We start from the raw sequence: 19,040 nt of genomic DNA on the forward strand, positions 1-19,040 counted from the left end.
TCACAAACAGACAAACAGAGCATGAGAGTTTTAGTAGTATATAGATATATCTGAAAACGTTTGATATTCCCTTTGATATTATTAGTCAGCTTACCTTCATACTTCATCTGTTCTCTCTTTACGGCTTTTTGAGTTGCCCTTCTGTTAGTATTTAAAGGCTTCCCACTAGTTTTTGTTCTATTATATGCTCTCTCTTTGGCTTTTATGCCATTTTTAACCTCCCTTGTCAGCCACGGTTGCATCATCCTGTCTTTAGAATACTACCTCTTTGGGATGTATCTATCCTCCACCTTCTGAATTTCTCCTAGAAAGTCCAGCCATTTGCTGCTCTGCTGTCATCCCTGCTAGTGTCCCCTTTCAATCAACTTTGGCCAGCTCCTCTCTCATGCCTCTGTAATTCCCTTAACTCCACTGTAGTACTGATACATCTGACTTTAGCTTCTCTCTCTTAAATTGCAGGGTGAATTCGATCATATTATGATCACCGCCGCCTCATGGTACATTTATCTTAAGCTCACTAATCAAAGTGGGTTCATTACACAACAGCCAATTCAGAATAGCCTTTCCCCCAGTGGGCTCAACCACAAGCTACTCTAAAAACCCATCTTGTAGGCATTCTACAAATTCTCTCTTTCGGGATCCAACACCAACCTGATTTTCCTAATCTACCTGCATATTGAAATCCCCCATGACTATTGCAACATTGCTCTTTTGACATGCTTTTTCTATCTCCCATTGTAATTTGTAGCCCACATCCTGGTTACTGTTGAGGCCTGTATATAAGTCCCACCAGTCTTTTTACCCTTGGAGTTTCTAACTCTACCCTCAAGGATTCTACATCTTCCAATCCTATGTCATCTCTTTCTAAGGATTTGATTTCATTTTTTTTATATACCAAAACAGCCATGCCAACTGTCCTTTCAATACAATGTGCATCCCTGGATATTAAGCTCCAAAGTATGATTTTGCTCAGCCGCGACTCATTAATGCCACAATGTCATACCTACCAATCTCTAACTGTGCTACAGGATCATCTACCTTATTCGGTATACTGGTGCATTCAAACATAACACATTCAGTGCTGCATTTGTCAGCCTTTTCAATTTTGTCCCCATGTTATACTGCAACTTATCCCACTGACTGCAAATTTTCCCTATCATAAGACCATAAGACCATAAGACAAAGGAGCAGAAGTAGGCCATTTGGCCCATCGAGTCTGCTCCGCCATTTTATCATGAGCTGATCCATTTTATCCTATTTAGTCCCACTGCCCCGCCTTCTCACCATAACCTTTGATGCCCTGGCTACTCAGATACCTATCAATCTCTGCCTTAAAGACACCCAATGACTTGGCCTCCACTGCTGCCCGTGGCAACAAATTCCATAGATTCACCACCCTCTGACTAAAAAATTTTTTTCGCATTTCTGTTCTGAAAGGGCGCCCTTCAATCCTGAACTCATGCCCTCTCGTACTAGACTCCCCCATCATGGGAAACAACTTTGCCACATCCACTCTGTCCATGCCTTTTAACATTCGAAATGTTTCTATGAGGTCTCCCCTCATTCTTCTAAACTCCAAGGAATACAGTCCAAGAGCGGACAAACGTTCCTCATATGTTAACCCTATCATTCCCAGAATCATTCTAGTGAATCTTCTCTGTACCCTCTCCAATGTCAGCACATCCTTTCTTAAATAAGGAGACCAAAACTGCCCACAGTACTCCAAGTGAGGTCTCACCAGCGCCTTATAAAGCCTCAACATCACATCCCTGCTCCTATACTCTACTCCTCTAGAAATGAATGCCAACATTGCATTCGCCTTCTTCACTACCGACTCAACCTGGAGGTTAACTTTAAGGGAATCCTTTACGAGGACTCCCAAGTCCCGTTGCATTTCAGAACTTTGAATTCTTTCCCCATTTAAATAATAGTCTGCCCGTTTATTTTTTCTGCCAAAGTGCATAACCATACACTTTCCAACATTGTACTTCATTTGCCACTTCTCTGCCCATTCTTCCAATCCATCCAAGTCTCTCTGCAGACTCTCCATTTCCTCAGCACTACCGGCCCCTCCACCTATCTTCGTATCGTCAGCAAACTTAGCCACAAAGCCATCTATTCCATAATCCAAATCGTTGATGTACAATGTAAAAAGAAGCGGCCCCAACACTGATCCCTGTGGAACACCACTGGTTGGCAGCCAACCAGAATAGGATCCCTTTATTCCCACTCTCTGTTTCCTGCCAATCAGCCAACGCTCTATCCACGTATGTAACTTTCCCGTAATTCCATGGGCTCTTATCTTGTTAAGTAGCCTCATGTGTGGCACCTTGTCAAAGGCCTTCTGAAAATCCAAATATACAACATCCACTGCATCTCCCTTGTCTAGCCTACTGGTAATTTCCTCAAAAAATTGTAATAGGTTTGTCAGGTAGGATTTTCCTTTAAGGAATCCATGCTGAGTTCTGCCTATCTTGTCATATGCCTCCAGGTACTCTGTAACCTCATCCTTGACAATCGACTCCAACAACTTCCCAACCACCGACATTAAGCTAACAGGTCTATAATTTGCTTTTTGCTTCCTTGCCCACTTCTTAAATAGCGAAGTGACATTTGCAATCTTCCAGTCCTCCGGAACCATGCCAGAATCTATCGACTTTTGAAAGATCATTGCTAATGCCTCCGCAATCCCCATAGCTACTTCCTTCAGAACACGAGGGTGCATTCCATCTGGTCCAGGAGATTTATCGACCTTTAGCCTATTCAGCTTCCTGAGTACTTTCTCTGTCGTAATCGTGACTGCGCACACTTCTCTTCCCTGCCACCCTTGAGTGTCTGGTATACTGCTGTCTTCCTCAGTGAAGACTGATGCAAAATACTTGTTCAGTTCCTCTGCCATCTCCTCATCTCCCATTACAATTTCTCCAGCATCATTTTCTATCGGTCCTATATCTACTCTCACCTGTCTTTTACTCTTTATATACTTGAAAAAGCTTTTAGTATCCTCTTCGATATTATTTGCTAGCTTCCTTTCATAGTTAATCTTTTCTCTCTTAATGACCTTCTTGGTTTCCTTTTGTAAGGTTTTAAAAACTTCCCAATCCTCTCTCTTCCCACTAATCTTTGCTTCCTTGTATGCCCTCTCTTTTGCTTTAACTTTGGCTTTGACTTCTCTTGTCAACCATGGTTGCATCCTTTTTCCACTCGAAAATTTCTTCTTTTTTGGAATATACCTGTCTTGCACATTCCTCATTTCTCGCATAAACTCCAGCCACTGCTGCTCTGCCGTCTTTCCCACCAGTGTCTCTTTCCAGTCAACTTTGGCCAGTTCCTCTCTCATGCCACTGTAGTTTCCTTTACTCCACTGAAACACCGACACATCAGATTTCGGCTTCGCTTTTTCTAATTTCACAGTGAACTCAATCATGTTATGATCACTGCCTCCTAAGGGTTCCTTCACCTCAATCTCTCCAATCACCTCCGGTTCATTACACAATACCCAATCCAGTACAGCCGATCCCCTAGTGGGCTCAACAACAAGCTGTTCTAAAAAGCCATCTCGCAGACATTCTACAAATTCTCTCTCGAGATCCAGTGCCGACCTGATTTTTCCAATCTACTCGCATGTTAAAATCCCCCACAATTATCATAACACTGCCCTTCTGACAAGCCTTTTCTATTTCCAGTTGTAATTTGTAGTCCACATCCCTGCAGCTGTTTGGAGACCTATAAATAACTGCCATCAGGGTCCTTTTACCCCTGCTATTCCTTAGCTCAACCCATAAAGATTCTGCACCTTCCGATCCTATATCACCTCTTTCTAATGATTTAATATCATTTCTTACCAATAAAGCCACGCCTCCCCCTCTGCCTACCTTCCTATCCTTCCGATACACCGTGTATCCTTGGACGCTCAACTCCCAGAGACATGCATCCTTTAGCCAGGTCTCAGTGATGGCCACAATATCACACCTGCCAATCTGTTGCTGTACGACAAGATCATCCACCTTATTTCTTATGCTGCGTGCATTTAAGTACAACACCTTAAGACCAGTATTTGATACTTTTTGCTTTGATTTCACTGCAACTTTATTGCACTGCAACTCATCCTAATGGCTACACATTTGCCCATCACCTGCCTGTCTTTCCTGACATCTTTACTGCTCACTATCTTAGATTTACTTCTGTTTTCCCCTTCCTCCGCTCTATCGTTCCAGTTCCCATCCCCCTGCCAAATTAGTTTAAACCTTCCCTAACAGCTCTATTAAACTTTCCCGCCAGGATATTGGTCCCCTTCGGGTTCAGGTGTAACCTGTCCTTTTTGAACAGGTCATATTTCCCCCAGAAGAGATCCCAATTATCCTAGAATCTGAAGACCTGCCCCCTACACCAGTCTCTCAGCCACGCATTCATCTGCCTGATCCGACTACTCTTGCCCTCGCTAGCACGTGGCACAGGTAGCAATCCTGAGATTACTACCCTGGAGGTCCTGCTTCTCAGCTTCCTTCCTAACTCCTGGAAATCTCTCTTCAGGACCTCCTCCTTTGTCCTATCTATGTCATTGGTACCAACATGTACCAAGACAACTGGCTGCTCACCCTCCCCCTTTAGAATATTCAGGACCCGATCCGAGACATCCCGTACCCTGGCACCTGGGAGGCAACACACCATGCGGGTATCTCTGTCAGGCTCACAGAATCTCCTGTCTGTTCCCATGACTATGGAATCCCCTATGACTACCGCATTTCTCTTCTCCCTCCTTCTCTCCTGCACAACAGCTCCAGGCTCAGTACCAGAGACCCGGTCACCGTGGGCATCCCCCGTCAGGTCATCCCCCTCAACAGCATCCAGAACAAGATATTTGTTGCTGAGGGGGACAGCCACAGGGGTGCTCTCCACTATCCGGGCATTTCCCTTCCTTCTCTTGAAAGTGACCCAGTGTTCTGACTCCTGTAGCCTAGGGATGACTACTGACTCCTGTAGCCTAGGGATGACTACCTCCCTGTAGCTCCTGTCTATCACCTCTTCACTTTCCCTGATATCATCTGACTATCCTTCTTCAGTCTCACTGCACACTGTATCTTGTTGTACACCAACTACTCCATCCTCAGCCTTATCATTCAGGTTCCCAACAGGCAACCCCCCCCCCCACCCTGCCAACTTATTTTAAACCCTCCCCAACAGCTCTAGCAAACATGCATGCAAAGATACCAGTCCCTGTCAAATTCAGGTGTAACCCGTCCCTTTAAAACAGCATGGAGCAATTCCCTCTTTAACTAAGACAATTCAGTTCATTCCAAACAACTTCACTATTTATAATGAAAGCTGCAGTCATGCAGTAGAAATAGACCCTCCATATAGACCAAAAAAGACCCAATTTATACTAAGCCCATTTACCAGGCATTCGTCTAGTGCTCTGAAGGTCGCTAGTTCAAGCCTCAGCTGTGGCAGCGTGTTTGTGTCCTTGAGCAAGGCACTTAATCACACATTGCTCTAGTGCGTGCGAGGAGTGGCGCCCCACACAGACTTCCAATCTGCGCCTTGTAAGGCATGAAAATGCCCGACGCAGGCCTCTGATAGTCTGAGTTGACATTCCCTCCTCCCATTTACCAGTGCTTGAAGTCTCCTCTGCCTTGGCGATTCAACTGCTCATCTGAATACTCCTGAAATATCATGAGCGTCTCCCCACAGGCTGCGTGTGCCAGATTCCAACCACTATCTTGGTGGAAAAAGAATTCTTCTTTAGGTCTCTTACCTTCCATCCTAAATCTACACCCTCTAATTTTACATGTCTCTGCTCTGGGGAGTGGCTTCCTATCACCTACTCAATCAATACCTGGCAATCCTGTAGACTTGTATCAGATTCTGCCTCCTCTGCTTCACATTGTTCAGTCCCTCCTCAAAAGGAATGCCCTCTGCACCCACTCCAGTGCAATCGTGCCCTCCCCACAGTGTGGGGACCGGAACCACTAAGTTGCTTTATGGTCTGCTACAGCAATTCAAATGTTCAGGAATGTGAGAAGCTGCGGAGCCATGCACTCACAGGCACATCTCTCCCCATCAGTGATCACCACCATCCAAGCCAAGCATCTTCTTGGAACAGAGGTAGAGAAGCCTCAAGTCCCAACACTACCAGGTTCAATGTCAATTACTGCCCTTCAAACATCTGGTTCTTGTACCAATCTGTAAAACCCTAATCATTGACCGTAAGACATAGGAACAGAATTAGGCCATCTGGCCTATCGAGTCTGCTCTGCCATTCAATCATGGCTGATCCTTTTTTTAAAAGATCTCCTCCTCAACCCCAGTTCCCGGCCTTCTCCCCGTAACCTTTGATGCCATGTCCAATCAAGAAATTATCAATCTCTGACTTAAATACACCAACAACCTGGCCTCCACAGCTGCATGGGGCAACAAATTCCACAAATTCACCACCCTTTGGCTAAAGAAATTTCCCCGCATCTCTGTTCTGAAAGGGCGCCCCTCTATCCTGAGGCTGTACCCTCTTGTCCTAAACTCTCCCACCATGGGAAACATCCTATACTCTGTCTAGGCCTTTCAACATTCAAAAGGTTCAATGAGATCCCCCCCTCATCCTTCTGAATTCCAGTGAGTACAGACCCAGAGCCATCAAACGTTCCTCGTATGATAATCCTTTCATTCCTGGAATCATCTTTGTGAACCTCCTCTAGACCCTCTCCAATGCCAGCACATCTTTTCTAAGATGAAGGGCCCAAAACTGTTCACAATACTCAATGTGAGGCCTCTGCCTTACAAAGCCTCAGCATCACACACTTGCTCTTGTATTCTAGACCTCTTGAAATCATTGAGCCCCTTTTCATCATTGTCGTTGACCTTCTACAAGGCCAGCATCAGGAATGCGCTATCAAAATACTGGTAGCTCCTGTGCACCAGGGGTCCAAACACCCTCAACCATTGCTGTACAACCAAAGATGCCTACCATCCACTCTTTGGTAAATCAGACACCAGGTTCTGCTCCTTCTTGCTAAACAGAAGCTGAAACAGAAGGATCCAATACAGATAACTGCACAGTAGAAATAGATGAACTTCTTTGTAATCTAACTGCTTTGAGACAGTAGACTGGTCCATATTCAAAGTCTCAGCTGTCAGCCTAGAAGAGTATGTCACCACCATCATTTACTGTATCAGTAAGTGTGTTGAGGACTGTGCACCAAAGAGAACAATCTGGATGTTTTCAAAGCAGAAACTATGGATGAACTGGGAGATCCATTCTCTTCTGACATCTACATCTGCAGCATTTAGACCTTTACAAGAAATCGAGATACAACCTCCAAAAAGCTAAGAGACTGTACCAGTCCAAAAATTAAGTTCCAGTCCAGCCATGAGTTGTGGAAGGACTTACAAGATACAAATTAACTTCCTGCCAGGTTTGAACATTTCTGGGTTCTAAATGGCTTTGAATCATGGTAAAAATATTCACTTTACCTGTTTGATCTGATGCAGCCGGCTGCTTGGGATACGAACTGGGGATGAAGGGACAATCTAGAAAACAAAGCAATGAAATAAACACCCAAAGTCTTCATTACAAAACTTATGGAACTTGAACAGTTGTCAATATCCTATGATGAACTCAAACATGCTCAGAAAGACACAGAGGTTGCTGGAACATGGAGCAACACACAATCTGTTGGAAGGATTCAGAACATCAAGCACCATCTGTGGCAGGAAAGGAATAGCTGATGTTTCAGTTGAAACCGTGCACTAGGACTGAGTTTTGACCTGAAATGGTGACAATTCCTTTTTTGAAGTGCATCCAGAAGGGCTTTTTGAGCTGGTACATATAATCCCACTAAAGCAGAGGCAGTACTAGACCCAGTCTCCAGCAGCATCACCATTGTGCCAGGGAAAGCATGCATCAGGGACATCAAGATAGTGTCCACAGGTCCCCAAATGTCAAGTTAGTTACAGAAAAGAATGACGATATTGTCAAACTATTTGAAACTTGCAGCTGTTTTTCCCCATATAACTGAGGATATTCCACATTTCTGACTTGTGACAGGTAGATGGTGAGGGTGTCAAAAGCAGTGAAAATAGGAAACGTGATACAGAGAGTAGTATAAAATCTGTGGCTCTCTCCTGCAAAATGAAACTGTCATTGGGCCAAGTTTAAATCTGACACATAAGGATCTGATGATCAAATATATTTGAGAAGGAGCTAAGGCTTGTACGCAAGTCACTGATGAGGTAACAGTATGAACCATGATCACACCGAATGTTAAGCCAGGCATAAGGACTGAAGGGTCTTTTCAGGTTCCTACATCAATTAAATCAAGCAAGTTTTTTTGCAATACTGATTGGAATCACTTGAGAGCATGTTTTTTTTTAAAACATCAGTTAAGTTCCAAACTTTTTGAATTAACACACATGAAGTAAAAGTATGTATCAGGCAGAGAACAAAGTGCCTTCTTGATGCTTTTACCTGACTATGTCTGTTCATCACTGTGGTGCTGTTCCTCCGGTTACGCACAACATCTGGCTGAAAAACCTGACAGTTGTCACTAAAGAAAGAAAACAACCAAATATCAGATTCATGTGTCACCAAACCTATGAAAAGCTCAAATTTAGGTAATGGGTGACTAATCCTCAAAAAAAAGGCATTGTGAGTGACAGGGAGCAGGAGTGAATGTCACAAAGGAAAAAGTGCCAGGCAAACTGAAAGGTCTTAAGGTCGATGAGTCACCTGGGCCAGATGGACTACATCCCAGAGTCCTGAAAAAGGTTGCGAAAGAGATAATGGATGCATTGGTCATGAGCTTTCAAGAATCACTTGATTCTGGCATGGTCCCAGAAGACTGGAAAATTGCAAATGTCACTCCACTCTTGATGAAGGGAAGAAGGCAAAAGAAAGAAAATTATAGGCCAGTTCCAGTTAGCCTAACCTCAGTGGTTGGGAAAGTGTTGGAGTCTATTAATAAGGATGAGATTTTGGGTTACTTAGAGACTAATGATAAAATAAGTCTAAGTCAGCATGGTTTCTCTAGAAGGAAATCCAGTGTTCTTCAAGGAAGTAACAAGCAGGGTGCATAAAGGAGAGGCAGTGGATTTCATTTACTTGGCTTTTCAGAAGGCAATTGATGAGGTGCCACACATGAGCTGCTTAACAAGATGAAATCCTATGGCGTTACAGGAAAGATACTGGCATGGATAGAGGAACGGCTGACAAGCAGGAGGCAGCGAGTGGAAATAAAAGGGGCCTTTCCAGTTTGGCTGCCAGTGACTAGTGGTATTCCTCAGCGGTCAGTATTTGGACTAGTACCTTTCACATTGTTTGTCAATGATTTAGATAATGTAATTGAAGGCTTTGTGGCAAAGTTTGTGGACGGTACAAAGATAGGTGGAGGGGTAGGTGGTGCTGAGGAAACAATGTGATTGCGGAAGGACTTAGACAAATTGGAAGAATGGGCTAAAAAGTGGCAGATAGAAAACAGTGTTGGGAAATGTATGATAACTTATTTTGGTATAAGGAATAATAGTGCAGACTATTATCTAAATGGGGAGAAGGTTCAAACATCAGAGGTGTGGAGGGACTTCTATGCAAGACTCCCAAGGTTAATTTACAGGTTGAGCCTGTGCTAAAGAAGGCATTTATTTCAAGAGGAATAGAATATAAAAGCAAGGAGATAATGCTGAGCCTTTATAAGACACTTGTCAGGCCGCACTTGGAGTATTGTCAACTGTTTTGGGCACCATATCTCAGAAAGGACGTGTTGTCATTGGAGAGAGTCCAGAGGAGGTTTACAAGGATGATTCCAAGAATGAAGGGGTTAACATATGAGGAGTGTTTGGCAGCTTTGGGCCTGTACTCACTGGAATTCAGAAGAATGCAGGGGGTGGATCTCATAAAAACCTACCGAATGTTGAAAGGACTAGATAGGGTGGGATGCGGAGAGGCTGTTTCCTATAGTGGGGGCACAGAACTAGAGGGCACAGACGCAAAATTGAGGGGCAACCCTTTAGGACAGAGGTATGGAGGAATTTTGTTAGCCAGACTGAAGTAAATCTGTGGAATGTTCTGCCACAGACAGTAGTGGAGGCCAAGTCCACACACATATTTAAGGCAGAAGTTGATCGTTTCCTGATTAGTTAGGGCATCAAATGATACAAGCAGACAGCTGTACGGAACTGAGTGGGATCCAGGATCAGCGATGATGGAATAGCAAATCAGACTCCATCGGCCTTTTGGCCCAATTCTGCTCCGAAGTCTTATGGTCTTATTGTGTCCTGTGTTTCCAGATTCACCTAACAAACGTAAACCACTGTGAAGTCAAATAAATGTCAAAAGCAGAGATGTTTGGAAATATTGTTGTCATGCAGTGGCAGATCACTGATGTCCAAGAACATAGAATCATAAATCATTACAGCACAGAAACAGGCCCACTGGACCATCTAGCCCATGCCAAACCATCAATCTGCCTGGTGCCACAGACCCAGACCTAAACATAGCTCTCTATTTTCCTCCCTTCTGAGCCTCAGAATCAGGTTTATTATCTGATATAATAAACTTAGCAGCAGCAGTTCAATGCAATACATAATATAGAAAAAAAAATGTGATAAAAATAATAAATTACAGTATACATAAATTGAATAGATTTTAAAAACATGCAAAAGAAGAAATACTGTATATTAAAAAAGTGAGGTAGTGTTCACGGGTTCAATGTCCACGTAGGAATCGGATGGCAGAGGGGAAGAAGCTGTTCCTGAATCGCTGAGTGTGTGCCTTCAGGTTTCTGTATCACCTACCTGATGGTAACAGTGAGAAAAGGACATGCCCTGGGTGCTGGAGGTCATTAATAATGGACGCTGCCTTTCTGAGTCACCGCTCCTTGAAGATGTCCTGGGCACATTGTAGGCTAGTACCCAAGATGGAGCTGACTAGATTTACAACCCTCTGCAGTTTCTTTCGGTCCTGTGCAGTAGCCCCCTCCCCCATACCAGACAGTGATGCAACCTGTCAGAATGCTCTCCACGGTACATCTATAGAAGTTTTTGAGTGTATTTGTTGACATGCCAAATCTCTTCAAACTCCGAATAACATATAGCCACTGTCTTGTCTTCTTTATACCTACATCGATATGTTGGGACCAGGTTAGATCCTCAGAGATCTTGACACCCAGGAACTTGAAACTGCTCACTCTCTCCACTTCTGATCCCTCTATGAGGACTGGTATGTGTTCCTTCATTTTACCCTTCCGGAAGTCCACAATTAGCTCTTTCGTCTTACTGACATTGAGTGCCAGGTTGTTGTTGCAGCACCACTCCACTCGTTGGCAAATCTCACTCCAGTATGTCCTCTCTACCAACATTCTTTCAACCTTTCTTAATTGTTGAAATGAAACCTACATCCACCACTTCCACTGGCAGCTCATTACACACTTTCACCACCCTCTGACATCAGCGAGGTTCAAACCATCGTAGACTACAACCTCCTCCTGTTCCTTACCAAAGTTAAAACCATGACCTCTTCCTGCTCCTCACAGAGGACAAGACCAACAAGGATCACCACCACCTCCTCCCCTGCTCCTCACTGAAGTTAAAACCAATGTGGACCAATTTCCAGCTATGGAACTTCACTGTCTCTCTTTAGAATACCCTGTCAATCACCATTACTTTCCTTGACACAGGCACCAGGGAGAAGACAGCCAGCCTGGATTCACATATCTCTTCCAACTTCCTTCTCCAAGTCCCCACCACTATGGTCATAGACTCTCTCACTTCCCCCATTGTCCAGTTGAAGCACCCACCTGGAGTGCCGAGATCTCGGTTCTAGATGTACTCTCTAGAGATTCAATCAGTTCTACCTGGTGGTTACCCACTCCATCCCAGTCCTGAAGGTCATCACCTCTTAAAACAAAATGCAGTTTGCATACGGAGTTCTGCCTCATTGATACAAAGAAGTAGACCATAAGAGAGAGGAACAGAATTTGGCCATTCAGCTCGTCGTGTCTGGCTGATCCTGGATCCCACTCAACCCCATACACATGCCTTCCCACCATAACCTCTGATGCCCTGACCAAACAGGAAACTATCAATTTTCACTTTAAATATAGCCACGGTCTTGGCCTTGACAGCTGTCTGTGGCAGAGCATTCCACAGATTCACTACTCCCTGGCTAATAAAATTCTTCCTTACCTCTGTCCTGGAGGTCACCCTTCAAATTCGAGGCTGTGCCCTCTTGTTCTGGATACCCCCCAACAAAGGAAACATCCTCTCCACATTCGGTAGCTTTCAGTGAGATCCCACCACCACCACCACCCCTCCCCACCATTCTTCTGAATTCTTCTACTAGTCCAGTGAGGACAGGCCCAAAGCTGTCAAACACTCCTCAGAGGTTAACCCCTTCATTCCTGGAATCATCCTCGTGAACCTCCTCTGGACTTTCTCCAACGACAACACATTCTTTCTGAGATATGGGGCCCAAAACTGTTGATAATACTCCAAGAAGTTGGGAGGAGAAGATAGCGGCACAACGCAGCTCGCAGCAGCCACTCCGGTAAATGATATCTGTTATCTGTCAAGTAGGGTGCCGTGCACAATCCTGATTTGATGGAGACAGACATGAGAGCATGGAGGTACATCTAGTGAAACTTCTGAAATGCCTGCTTCGCTGCCGCTGCTACTGTGTGATCCAGAATCTCTAGAGGGGAAGGCCCCAAGTCCTTGGCTTTGTTTTTTGCTCGGCAGCCGGGGCAGGGTTGAAGCGCTCGGCAGAGATGGTGCTCGGTGTCAGAGGGCTGGTCGGAGGCTTGAAGTTTTCAGATGGACTCAGAATTGGCTGCGGTCGGGTGCTTCCAATGCATCGGCAAGTTTGCAGCGCTTTGAAGGTTCGTGGCAGGGAGAGTTTCTCCCTTCTTCTGTCTGCGTGAGATGATGGGGCTGTCGGGCCTTGAGACTTTTTTTTTACCGTGCCCATGATCTGCTCTTTATCAAATTACGGTATTGCTTTGCATTGTTGTAACTATATGTTATAATTATGTGGTTTTGTTGGTTTTAGTCTTGGTTTGTCCTGTGTTTCTGTGATATCTTTCTGGAGGAACATTGTATCATTTTTTAATGCATGCATTTCTAAATGACAATAAACGAGGACTGAGTGTCCTCATAATGTAATCTAATCTAGGTGCGGCATGACTAGTGTCTTATAAAGGCTCAGTATTATCTCCTTGTTTTCATAGTCTATTGCTCTTGAAATGAATGTCAACACTGTACTTGCCTTCTTTACCACACTCAAACTGCAAATCAACCTTCTAGGACTCTTGCACGAGGACTCCCAAATCCCTTTGCACCTCTGATGTTTGAATTTTCTCCCCATTTACATAATAGTCTGCACTTTTGTTCCTTTTCCCAAAATATATTATCATACATTTCCCAAAACTGCATTCCATTTGCCATTTTTTGCCCATTCTTCCAATTTGGTTAAGTCCTGCTGAAAACACATTGTTTCCTCAGTATGACCAACATCTCCACTTATCTTTATATCATCCACAATGGTGGCATCCGTTAGTCTCGCGAGACCGTGGATCTGCGCCTGGAAAGTCTTGCTTCAATCTGTGTTAGAGCAGCGTCTGTTGTGGCTGTAGAGTCCCACGCGGGAGTGACAGTCTTGGCTGCAGCGACTGCACTTGGAGGCCGCTGTCCTCCAGTGTTGTCTTGGTGCTGTTTTTCCGACGAGTGCGCTTTTCTTCAGCAGCAAGCCTCAGCTTCTCTGCTCCTCTTTTTAGACCTCTGCGTAGTTCCAGCCTCCAGTGAGAGCAATCACTTGCGATGTCCTCCCACCTCTTGACATTCATTTTCATGTCTCTCTTGCAAACGTCTTTGAAACGAAGATGGGGCCGCCCTTGTGCTCTCTTGCCGGAGGCCAGTTCCCCGTACAGCAGGTCTTTCGGGATCCTCCTGTCTGACATGCGGTGTACGTGGCCCAGCCAGCAGAGACGGCATTGTTGGAGCAGGGTGAAGAGGCTGGGTATCTGGCTGCGGGCCAGGACCTCATTGTTGGTGACTCGGTCAGTCCACGTGATGTCCAGGATACGTCTCAGGCTGCGAAGGTGGAAGGCGTTGAGACACAGCTCTTGTCTGTAGTACAGGTTCCAGGTCTCGCTGCCGTAAAGCAGTTTGCTGAGGATGCAGGCCCTGTAGACTGCAACTTTGGTTAAGACTTTGCCTTAAAGCTATCAATTCCACTATCTAAATCACTGACAAACAATGAAAAACAATACTGAATCCTGAGGAACACCTCTAGTCACTGGCAGCCAACCCTTTATTTTCACTCTCTTTATTTTCACTCACTGTCTCCTGTCAGGTATTCCTCTATCCATGCCATTATCTTTTCTGTAATGCCATAGGGTCTTATCTTGTTAAGTAGCCTCATGTGTTGTATCTTATCAAATGCCTTCTGAAAATCCAAGTAAGTGACCTCCATTGCCACTCCTTCATCTACCATGCTCATTACTTCCTCAAAGAACACAAACAGATTTTGTTAGGCAAGATTTCCCCTTACAGAAACCAGGATGACTTTTTTTTAAATCATTAGTCTCCCAAGTACCCTGAAACCTCATCCTTAATAATAAACCAACACTCTCCCGACCACTGAGGTTAGGCTAACTGGCCTATAATTTCCATTCTTTTGCTTCCTCCCTTCTTAAAGAGTAGAGTGATAGTTGCAAACTCCCAGTCCTCCGGGACCATGCCAGAATGAAGTGATTCTTGAAAGATCATGACCAATGCATCTATTATCCCTTCAGCAGTATCTTTCAGAACTCTGAGATCTAGTTCATCTGGTCCAGGTGACTTATCCCCACATGAGGTTGCTTACCAAGTTAAGAGCCCGTAGGATTACAGGAAAGTTACTAAAATGGTGAGAGCATTGGCTGATTGGAATAAGGCAGTGAGTGGGAATAAAAGGATGCTTTTCTGGTTGGTTGCCAGTGGATTAGTGGTTTTCCACAGGCGTCGGTATTGGGACCACTTCTTTTTATGTTGCATATAAATGATTTAGATGATGGAATAGATGGCTTTGTTGCCAAGTTTGCAGATGATACGAAGATTGGTGGAGGGGCAGGTAGTGTTGAGGAAACAGGGAGGATGAAGGAGGACCGAGACAGATTAGGAGAATGGGCAAGAAAGTGACAAATGAAATACAATATTGGAAAATGCATGGTCATGCACTTTGGTAGTAGAAATAGATGTGTGGACTATTTTCCAAACAGAGAGAAAATCCAAATATCTCAGATCGAAGAAGGAAGTCTGAGAATCGGAGTGGGAGTGCGGAGGAAGCCATTTTTGAATTTTTCGGGTTTTTCTTCCATCGGCGTTCAGAGAGGCGGGACTGCGCAGACGTGACGTCGGGCAGTGAAGCGCAGAAGATTTAAAAGGACAGAAATCCTGCTTCGGATTTAATTCGAAGAAGAAAGTCTGAGAATGGGAGCGGGAGTGCGGAGGAAGCCATTTTTGACTTTTTCGTTTTTTTTCTATCGGCAGAGAGGCGGGGCTGCGCAGGCATGTGACCTCAGGCAGCGAAGCACAGAAGATTTAAAAGGAACAGAGCCTCATACAGCGGGCAGTGTAGTTTGCGGGTGGCAGAGTGAGCCGAGAGCAGAGTGAAGGCTTAAGGGCTTCAGCTCAACGGGCTTAGGCGGAAACGGATGGGCAAGGAAGGTTTGGTATTCATTTTTTGTTGTTATTTGAGGAGGGGGGCAGTATGAGTGTGAGGGCAGTTTGTTGTTCTCAGTGCCGGATGTGAGAGGTCCTGGAGTCTCCCAGCCTCCCGGACGTCCACATCTGCGCCAGGTGCGGCGAGATGCAGCTCCTAAGGGACCGCGTTAGGGAACTGGAGCTGCAGCTCGATGACCTTCGTCTGGTCAGGAAGAGTGAGGAGTTGATAGAGAGGAGTTACAGGCAGGTGGTCACACCGGAGCCACGGGAGGCAGACAAGTGGGTCACGGTTAGGAGGGGGAAGGGTAAGAGTCAGGTAATAGAGAGTACCCCGGTGGCTGTGCCCCTTGACAATAGGTACTCCTGTTTGAGTACTGTTGGGGGGGACAGCTTACCTGGGGGAAGCGACAGTGGCCGTGCGTCCAGCACAGAGTCTGGCCCTGTAGCTCAGAAGGGTAGGGAAAGGAAGAGGAGGGCAGTTGTAATACGGGACTCGATAGTATGGGGGTCAGAGAGGCGATTCTGTGGACGCAGTCCAGAGACCCGGAAGGTAGTTTGCCTCCCTGGTGCCAGGGTCTGGGATATTTCTGATCCCGTCCAAGATATCATGAAGTGGGAGAGTGAGGAGCCAGAGGTCATGGTACACATAGGTACCAACGACATAGGTAGGAAAAGGGAAGAGGTCCTGAAAGGAGAATATAGGGAGTTAGGAAGGGAGTTGAGAAAAAGGACCGCAAAAGTAGTAATCTCGGGATTACTGCCTGTGCCACGCGACAGTGACAGCAGGAATGCAATGAGGTGGAGGATAAATGCGTGGCTGAGGGATTGGAGCAGGGGGCAGGGATTCGAGTTTTTGGATCATTGGGACCTCTTTTGGCGCAGGTGTGACCTGTACAAAAAGGACGGGTAACACTTGAATCCTAGGGGGACCAATATCCTGGCAGGGAGATTTGCAAGGGCCATTGAGGTGACTTTAAACTAGAATGGTTGGGGGGTGGGAATCAAATTAAAGAGACTAGGAGAGAGGAGGTTAGTTCACAACAGGGGGATGGGAACCAGTGCAGAGAGACAGAGGGGTGTAAAATGAGGGTAGAAGCAAAAAGTAGTACGGTGAAAAGTAAAAGTGGCAGGCCGGCAAATCCAGGGCAAAAATCAAAAAGGGCCACTTTTCAACATAATTGTATAAGGGCTAAGAGTGTTGTAAAAGCAAGCCTGAGGGCTTTGTGTGTCAATGTAAGGAGCATTCGTAACAAGGTGGATGAATTGAAAGTGCAGATTGTTATTAATGATTATGATTAGCTGGGATCACAGCGACATGGCTCCAGGGTGACCAAGGATGGGAGCTCAACATTCAGGGAAATTCAATATTCAGGAGAGATAGACATGAAAGAAAAGGAGGTGGGATAGCTTTGCTGGTTAGAGAGGAGATTAACGCAATAGAAAGGGAGGACATTAGCCGGGGGATGTGGAATCGATATGGGTAGAGCTGCATAACACTAAGGGGCAGAAAACGCTGGTGGGAGTTGTGTACAGGCCACCTAACAGCAGTGAGGTTGGGGATGGTATTAAACAGGAAATTAGAAATGTGTGCAATAAAGGAACAGCAGTTATAATGGGTGACTTCAATCTACATATAGATTGGGTGAACCAAATTGGTAAGGGTGCTGAGGAAAAGGATTTCTTGGAATGTATGCGGGATGGTATTTTGAACCAACATGTCGAGGAACCAACTAGAGAGCAGGCTATTCTAGACTGGGTATTGAGCAATGAGGAAGGGTTAATTAGCAATCTTGTCGTGAGAGGCCCCTTGGGTGAGAGTGACCATAATATGGTGGAATTCTTTATTAAGATGGAGAGTGACTTAGTTAATTCAGAAACAAAGGTTCTGAACTTAAAGAAGGGTAACTTTGAAGGCATAAGACGTGAATTAGCTAAGATAGACTGGCAAATGACACTTAAAGGGTTGATGGTGGATATGCAATGGCAAGCATTTAAAGATCGCATGGATGAACTACAACAATTGTTCATCCCAGTTTGGCAAAAGAATAAATCAAGGAAGGTAGTGCACCTGTGGCTGACAAGGGAAATTAGGGATAGTATCAATTCCAAAGAAGAAGCATACAAATTAGCCAGAAAAAGTGGCTCACCTGAGGACTGGGAGAAATTCAGAGTCCAGCAGAGGAGGACAAAGGGCTTAATCAGAAAGGGGAATAAAGATTATGAGCGAAAACTGGCAGGGAACATAAAAACTGACTGTAAAAGCTTTCATAGATATGTGAAAAGAAAAAGATTGGTTAAGACAAATGTAGGTCCCCTACAGACAGAAACAGGTGAATTGATTCTGGGGAGCAAGGACATGGCAGACCAATTGAATAACTACTTTGGTTCTGTCTTCACTAAGGAGGACATAAATAATCTTCCGGACAGAGGGTCCAGTGAGATGCAGGAACTGAGGGAAATACATGTTAGTAGGGAAGTGGTCTTAGGTAAATTGAAGGGATTAAAGGCAGATAAATCCCCAGGGCCAGATGGTCTGCATCCCAGAGTGCTTAAGGAAGTAGCCCAAGAAATAGCGGATGCATTAGTGATAATTTTTCAAAACTCTTTAGGTTCTGGACTAGTTCCTGAGGATTGGAGGGTGGCTAATGTAACCCCACTTTTTAAAAAAGGAGGGAGAGAGAAACCAGGGAATTATAGACCGGTTAGCCTAACATCGGCGGTGGGGAAAATGCTGGAGTCAGTTATCAAAGATGTGATAACAGCACATTTGGAAAACGGTGAAATCATCGGACAAAGTCAGCAAGGATTTGTGAAAGGAAAATCATGTCTGACGAATCTCATAGAATTTTTTGAGGATGTAACTAGTAGAGTAGATAGGGGAGAACCAGTGGATGTGGTATATTTGGATTTTCAAAAGGCTTTTGACAAGGTTCCACACAGGAGATTAGTGTGCAAACTTAAAGCACACGGTATTGGGGGTAAAGTATTGATGTGGATAGAGAATTGGTTGGCAGACAGGAAGCAAAGAGTGGGACCTTTTCAGAATGGCAGGCAGTGACTATTGGGGTACCGCAAGGCTCAGTGCTGGGACCCCAGTTGTTTACAATATATATTAATGACTTAGATGAGGGAATTAAATGCAGCATCTCCAAGTTTGCGGATGACACGAAGCTGGGCGGCAGTGTTAGCTGTGAGGAGGATGTTAAGAGGATGCAGGGTGACTTGGATAGGTTAGGTGAGTGGGCAAGTTCATGGCAGATGCAATTTAATGTGGATAAATGTGAAGTTATCCATTTGGTGGCAAAAACAGGAAAACAGATTATTATCTGAATGGTGGCCGATTAGGAAAAGGG

The 19,040-nt window shown here is 44.9% G+C and overlaps 1 protein-coding gene across 1 annotated transcript in view; it reads right to left on the reverse strand.

The window, feature by feature from the left end:
* Window positions 1-19,040, reverse strand: part of pabir2 (PABIR family member 2) — a 148,877-nt gene that overhangs the window by 106,352 nt on the left and 23,485 nt on the right. Inside the window, exons 2-3 of the mRNA XM_072271101.1 lie at window positions 8,462-8,540; window positions 7,468-7,524 (exon numbers count right to left, since the gene is read on the reverse strand). Coding sequence (XP_072127202.1) covers window positions 7,468-7,524; window positions 8,462-8,540 — 136 coding nt within the window. The remainder of the gene's footprint in view (window positions 1-7,467; window positions 7,525-8,461; window positions 8,541-19,040) is intronic.

Source organism: Mobula birostris, chromosome 10 (genome assembly GCF_030028105.1).
Source record: "Mobula birostris isolate sMobBir1 chromosome 10, sMobBir1.hap1, whole genome shotgun sequence".
In the NCBI taxonomy this organism is placed as follows: Eukaryota; Metazoa; Chordata; class Chondrichthyes; order Myliobatiformes; family Myliobatidae; genus Mobula; species Mobula birostris.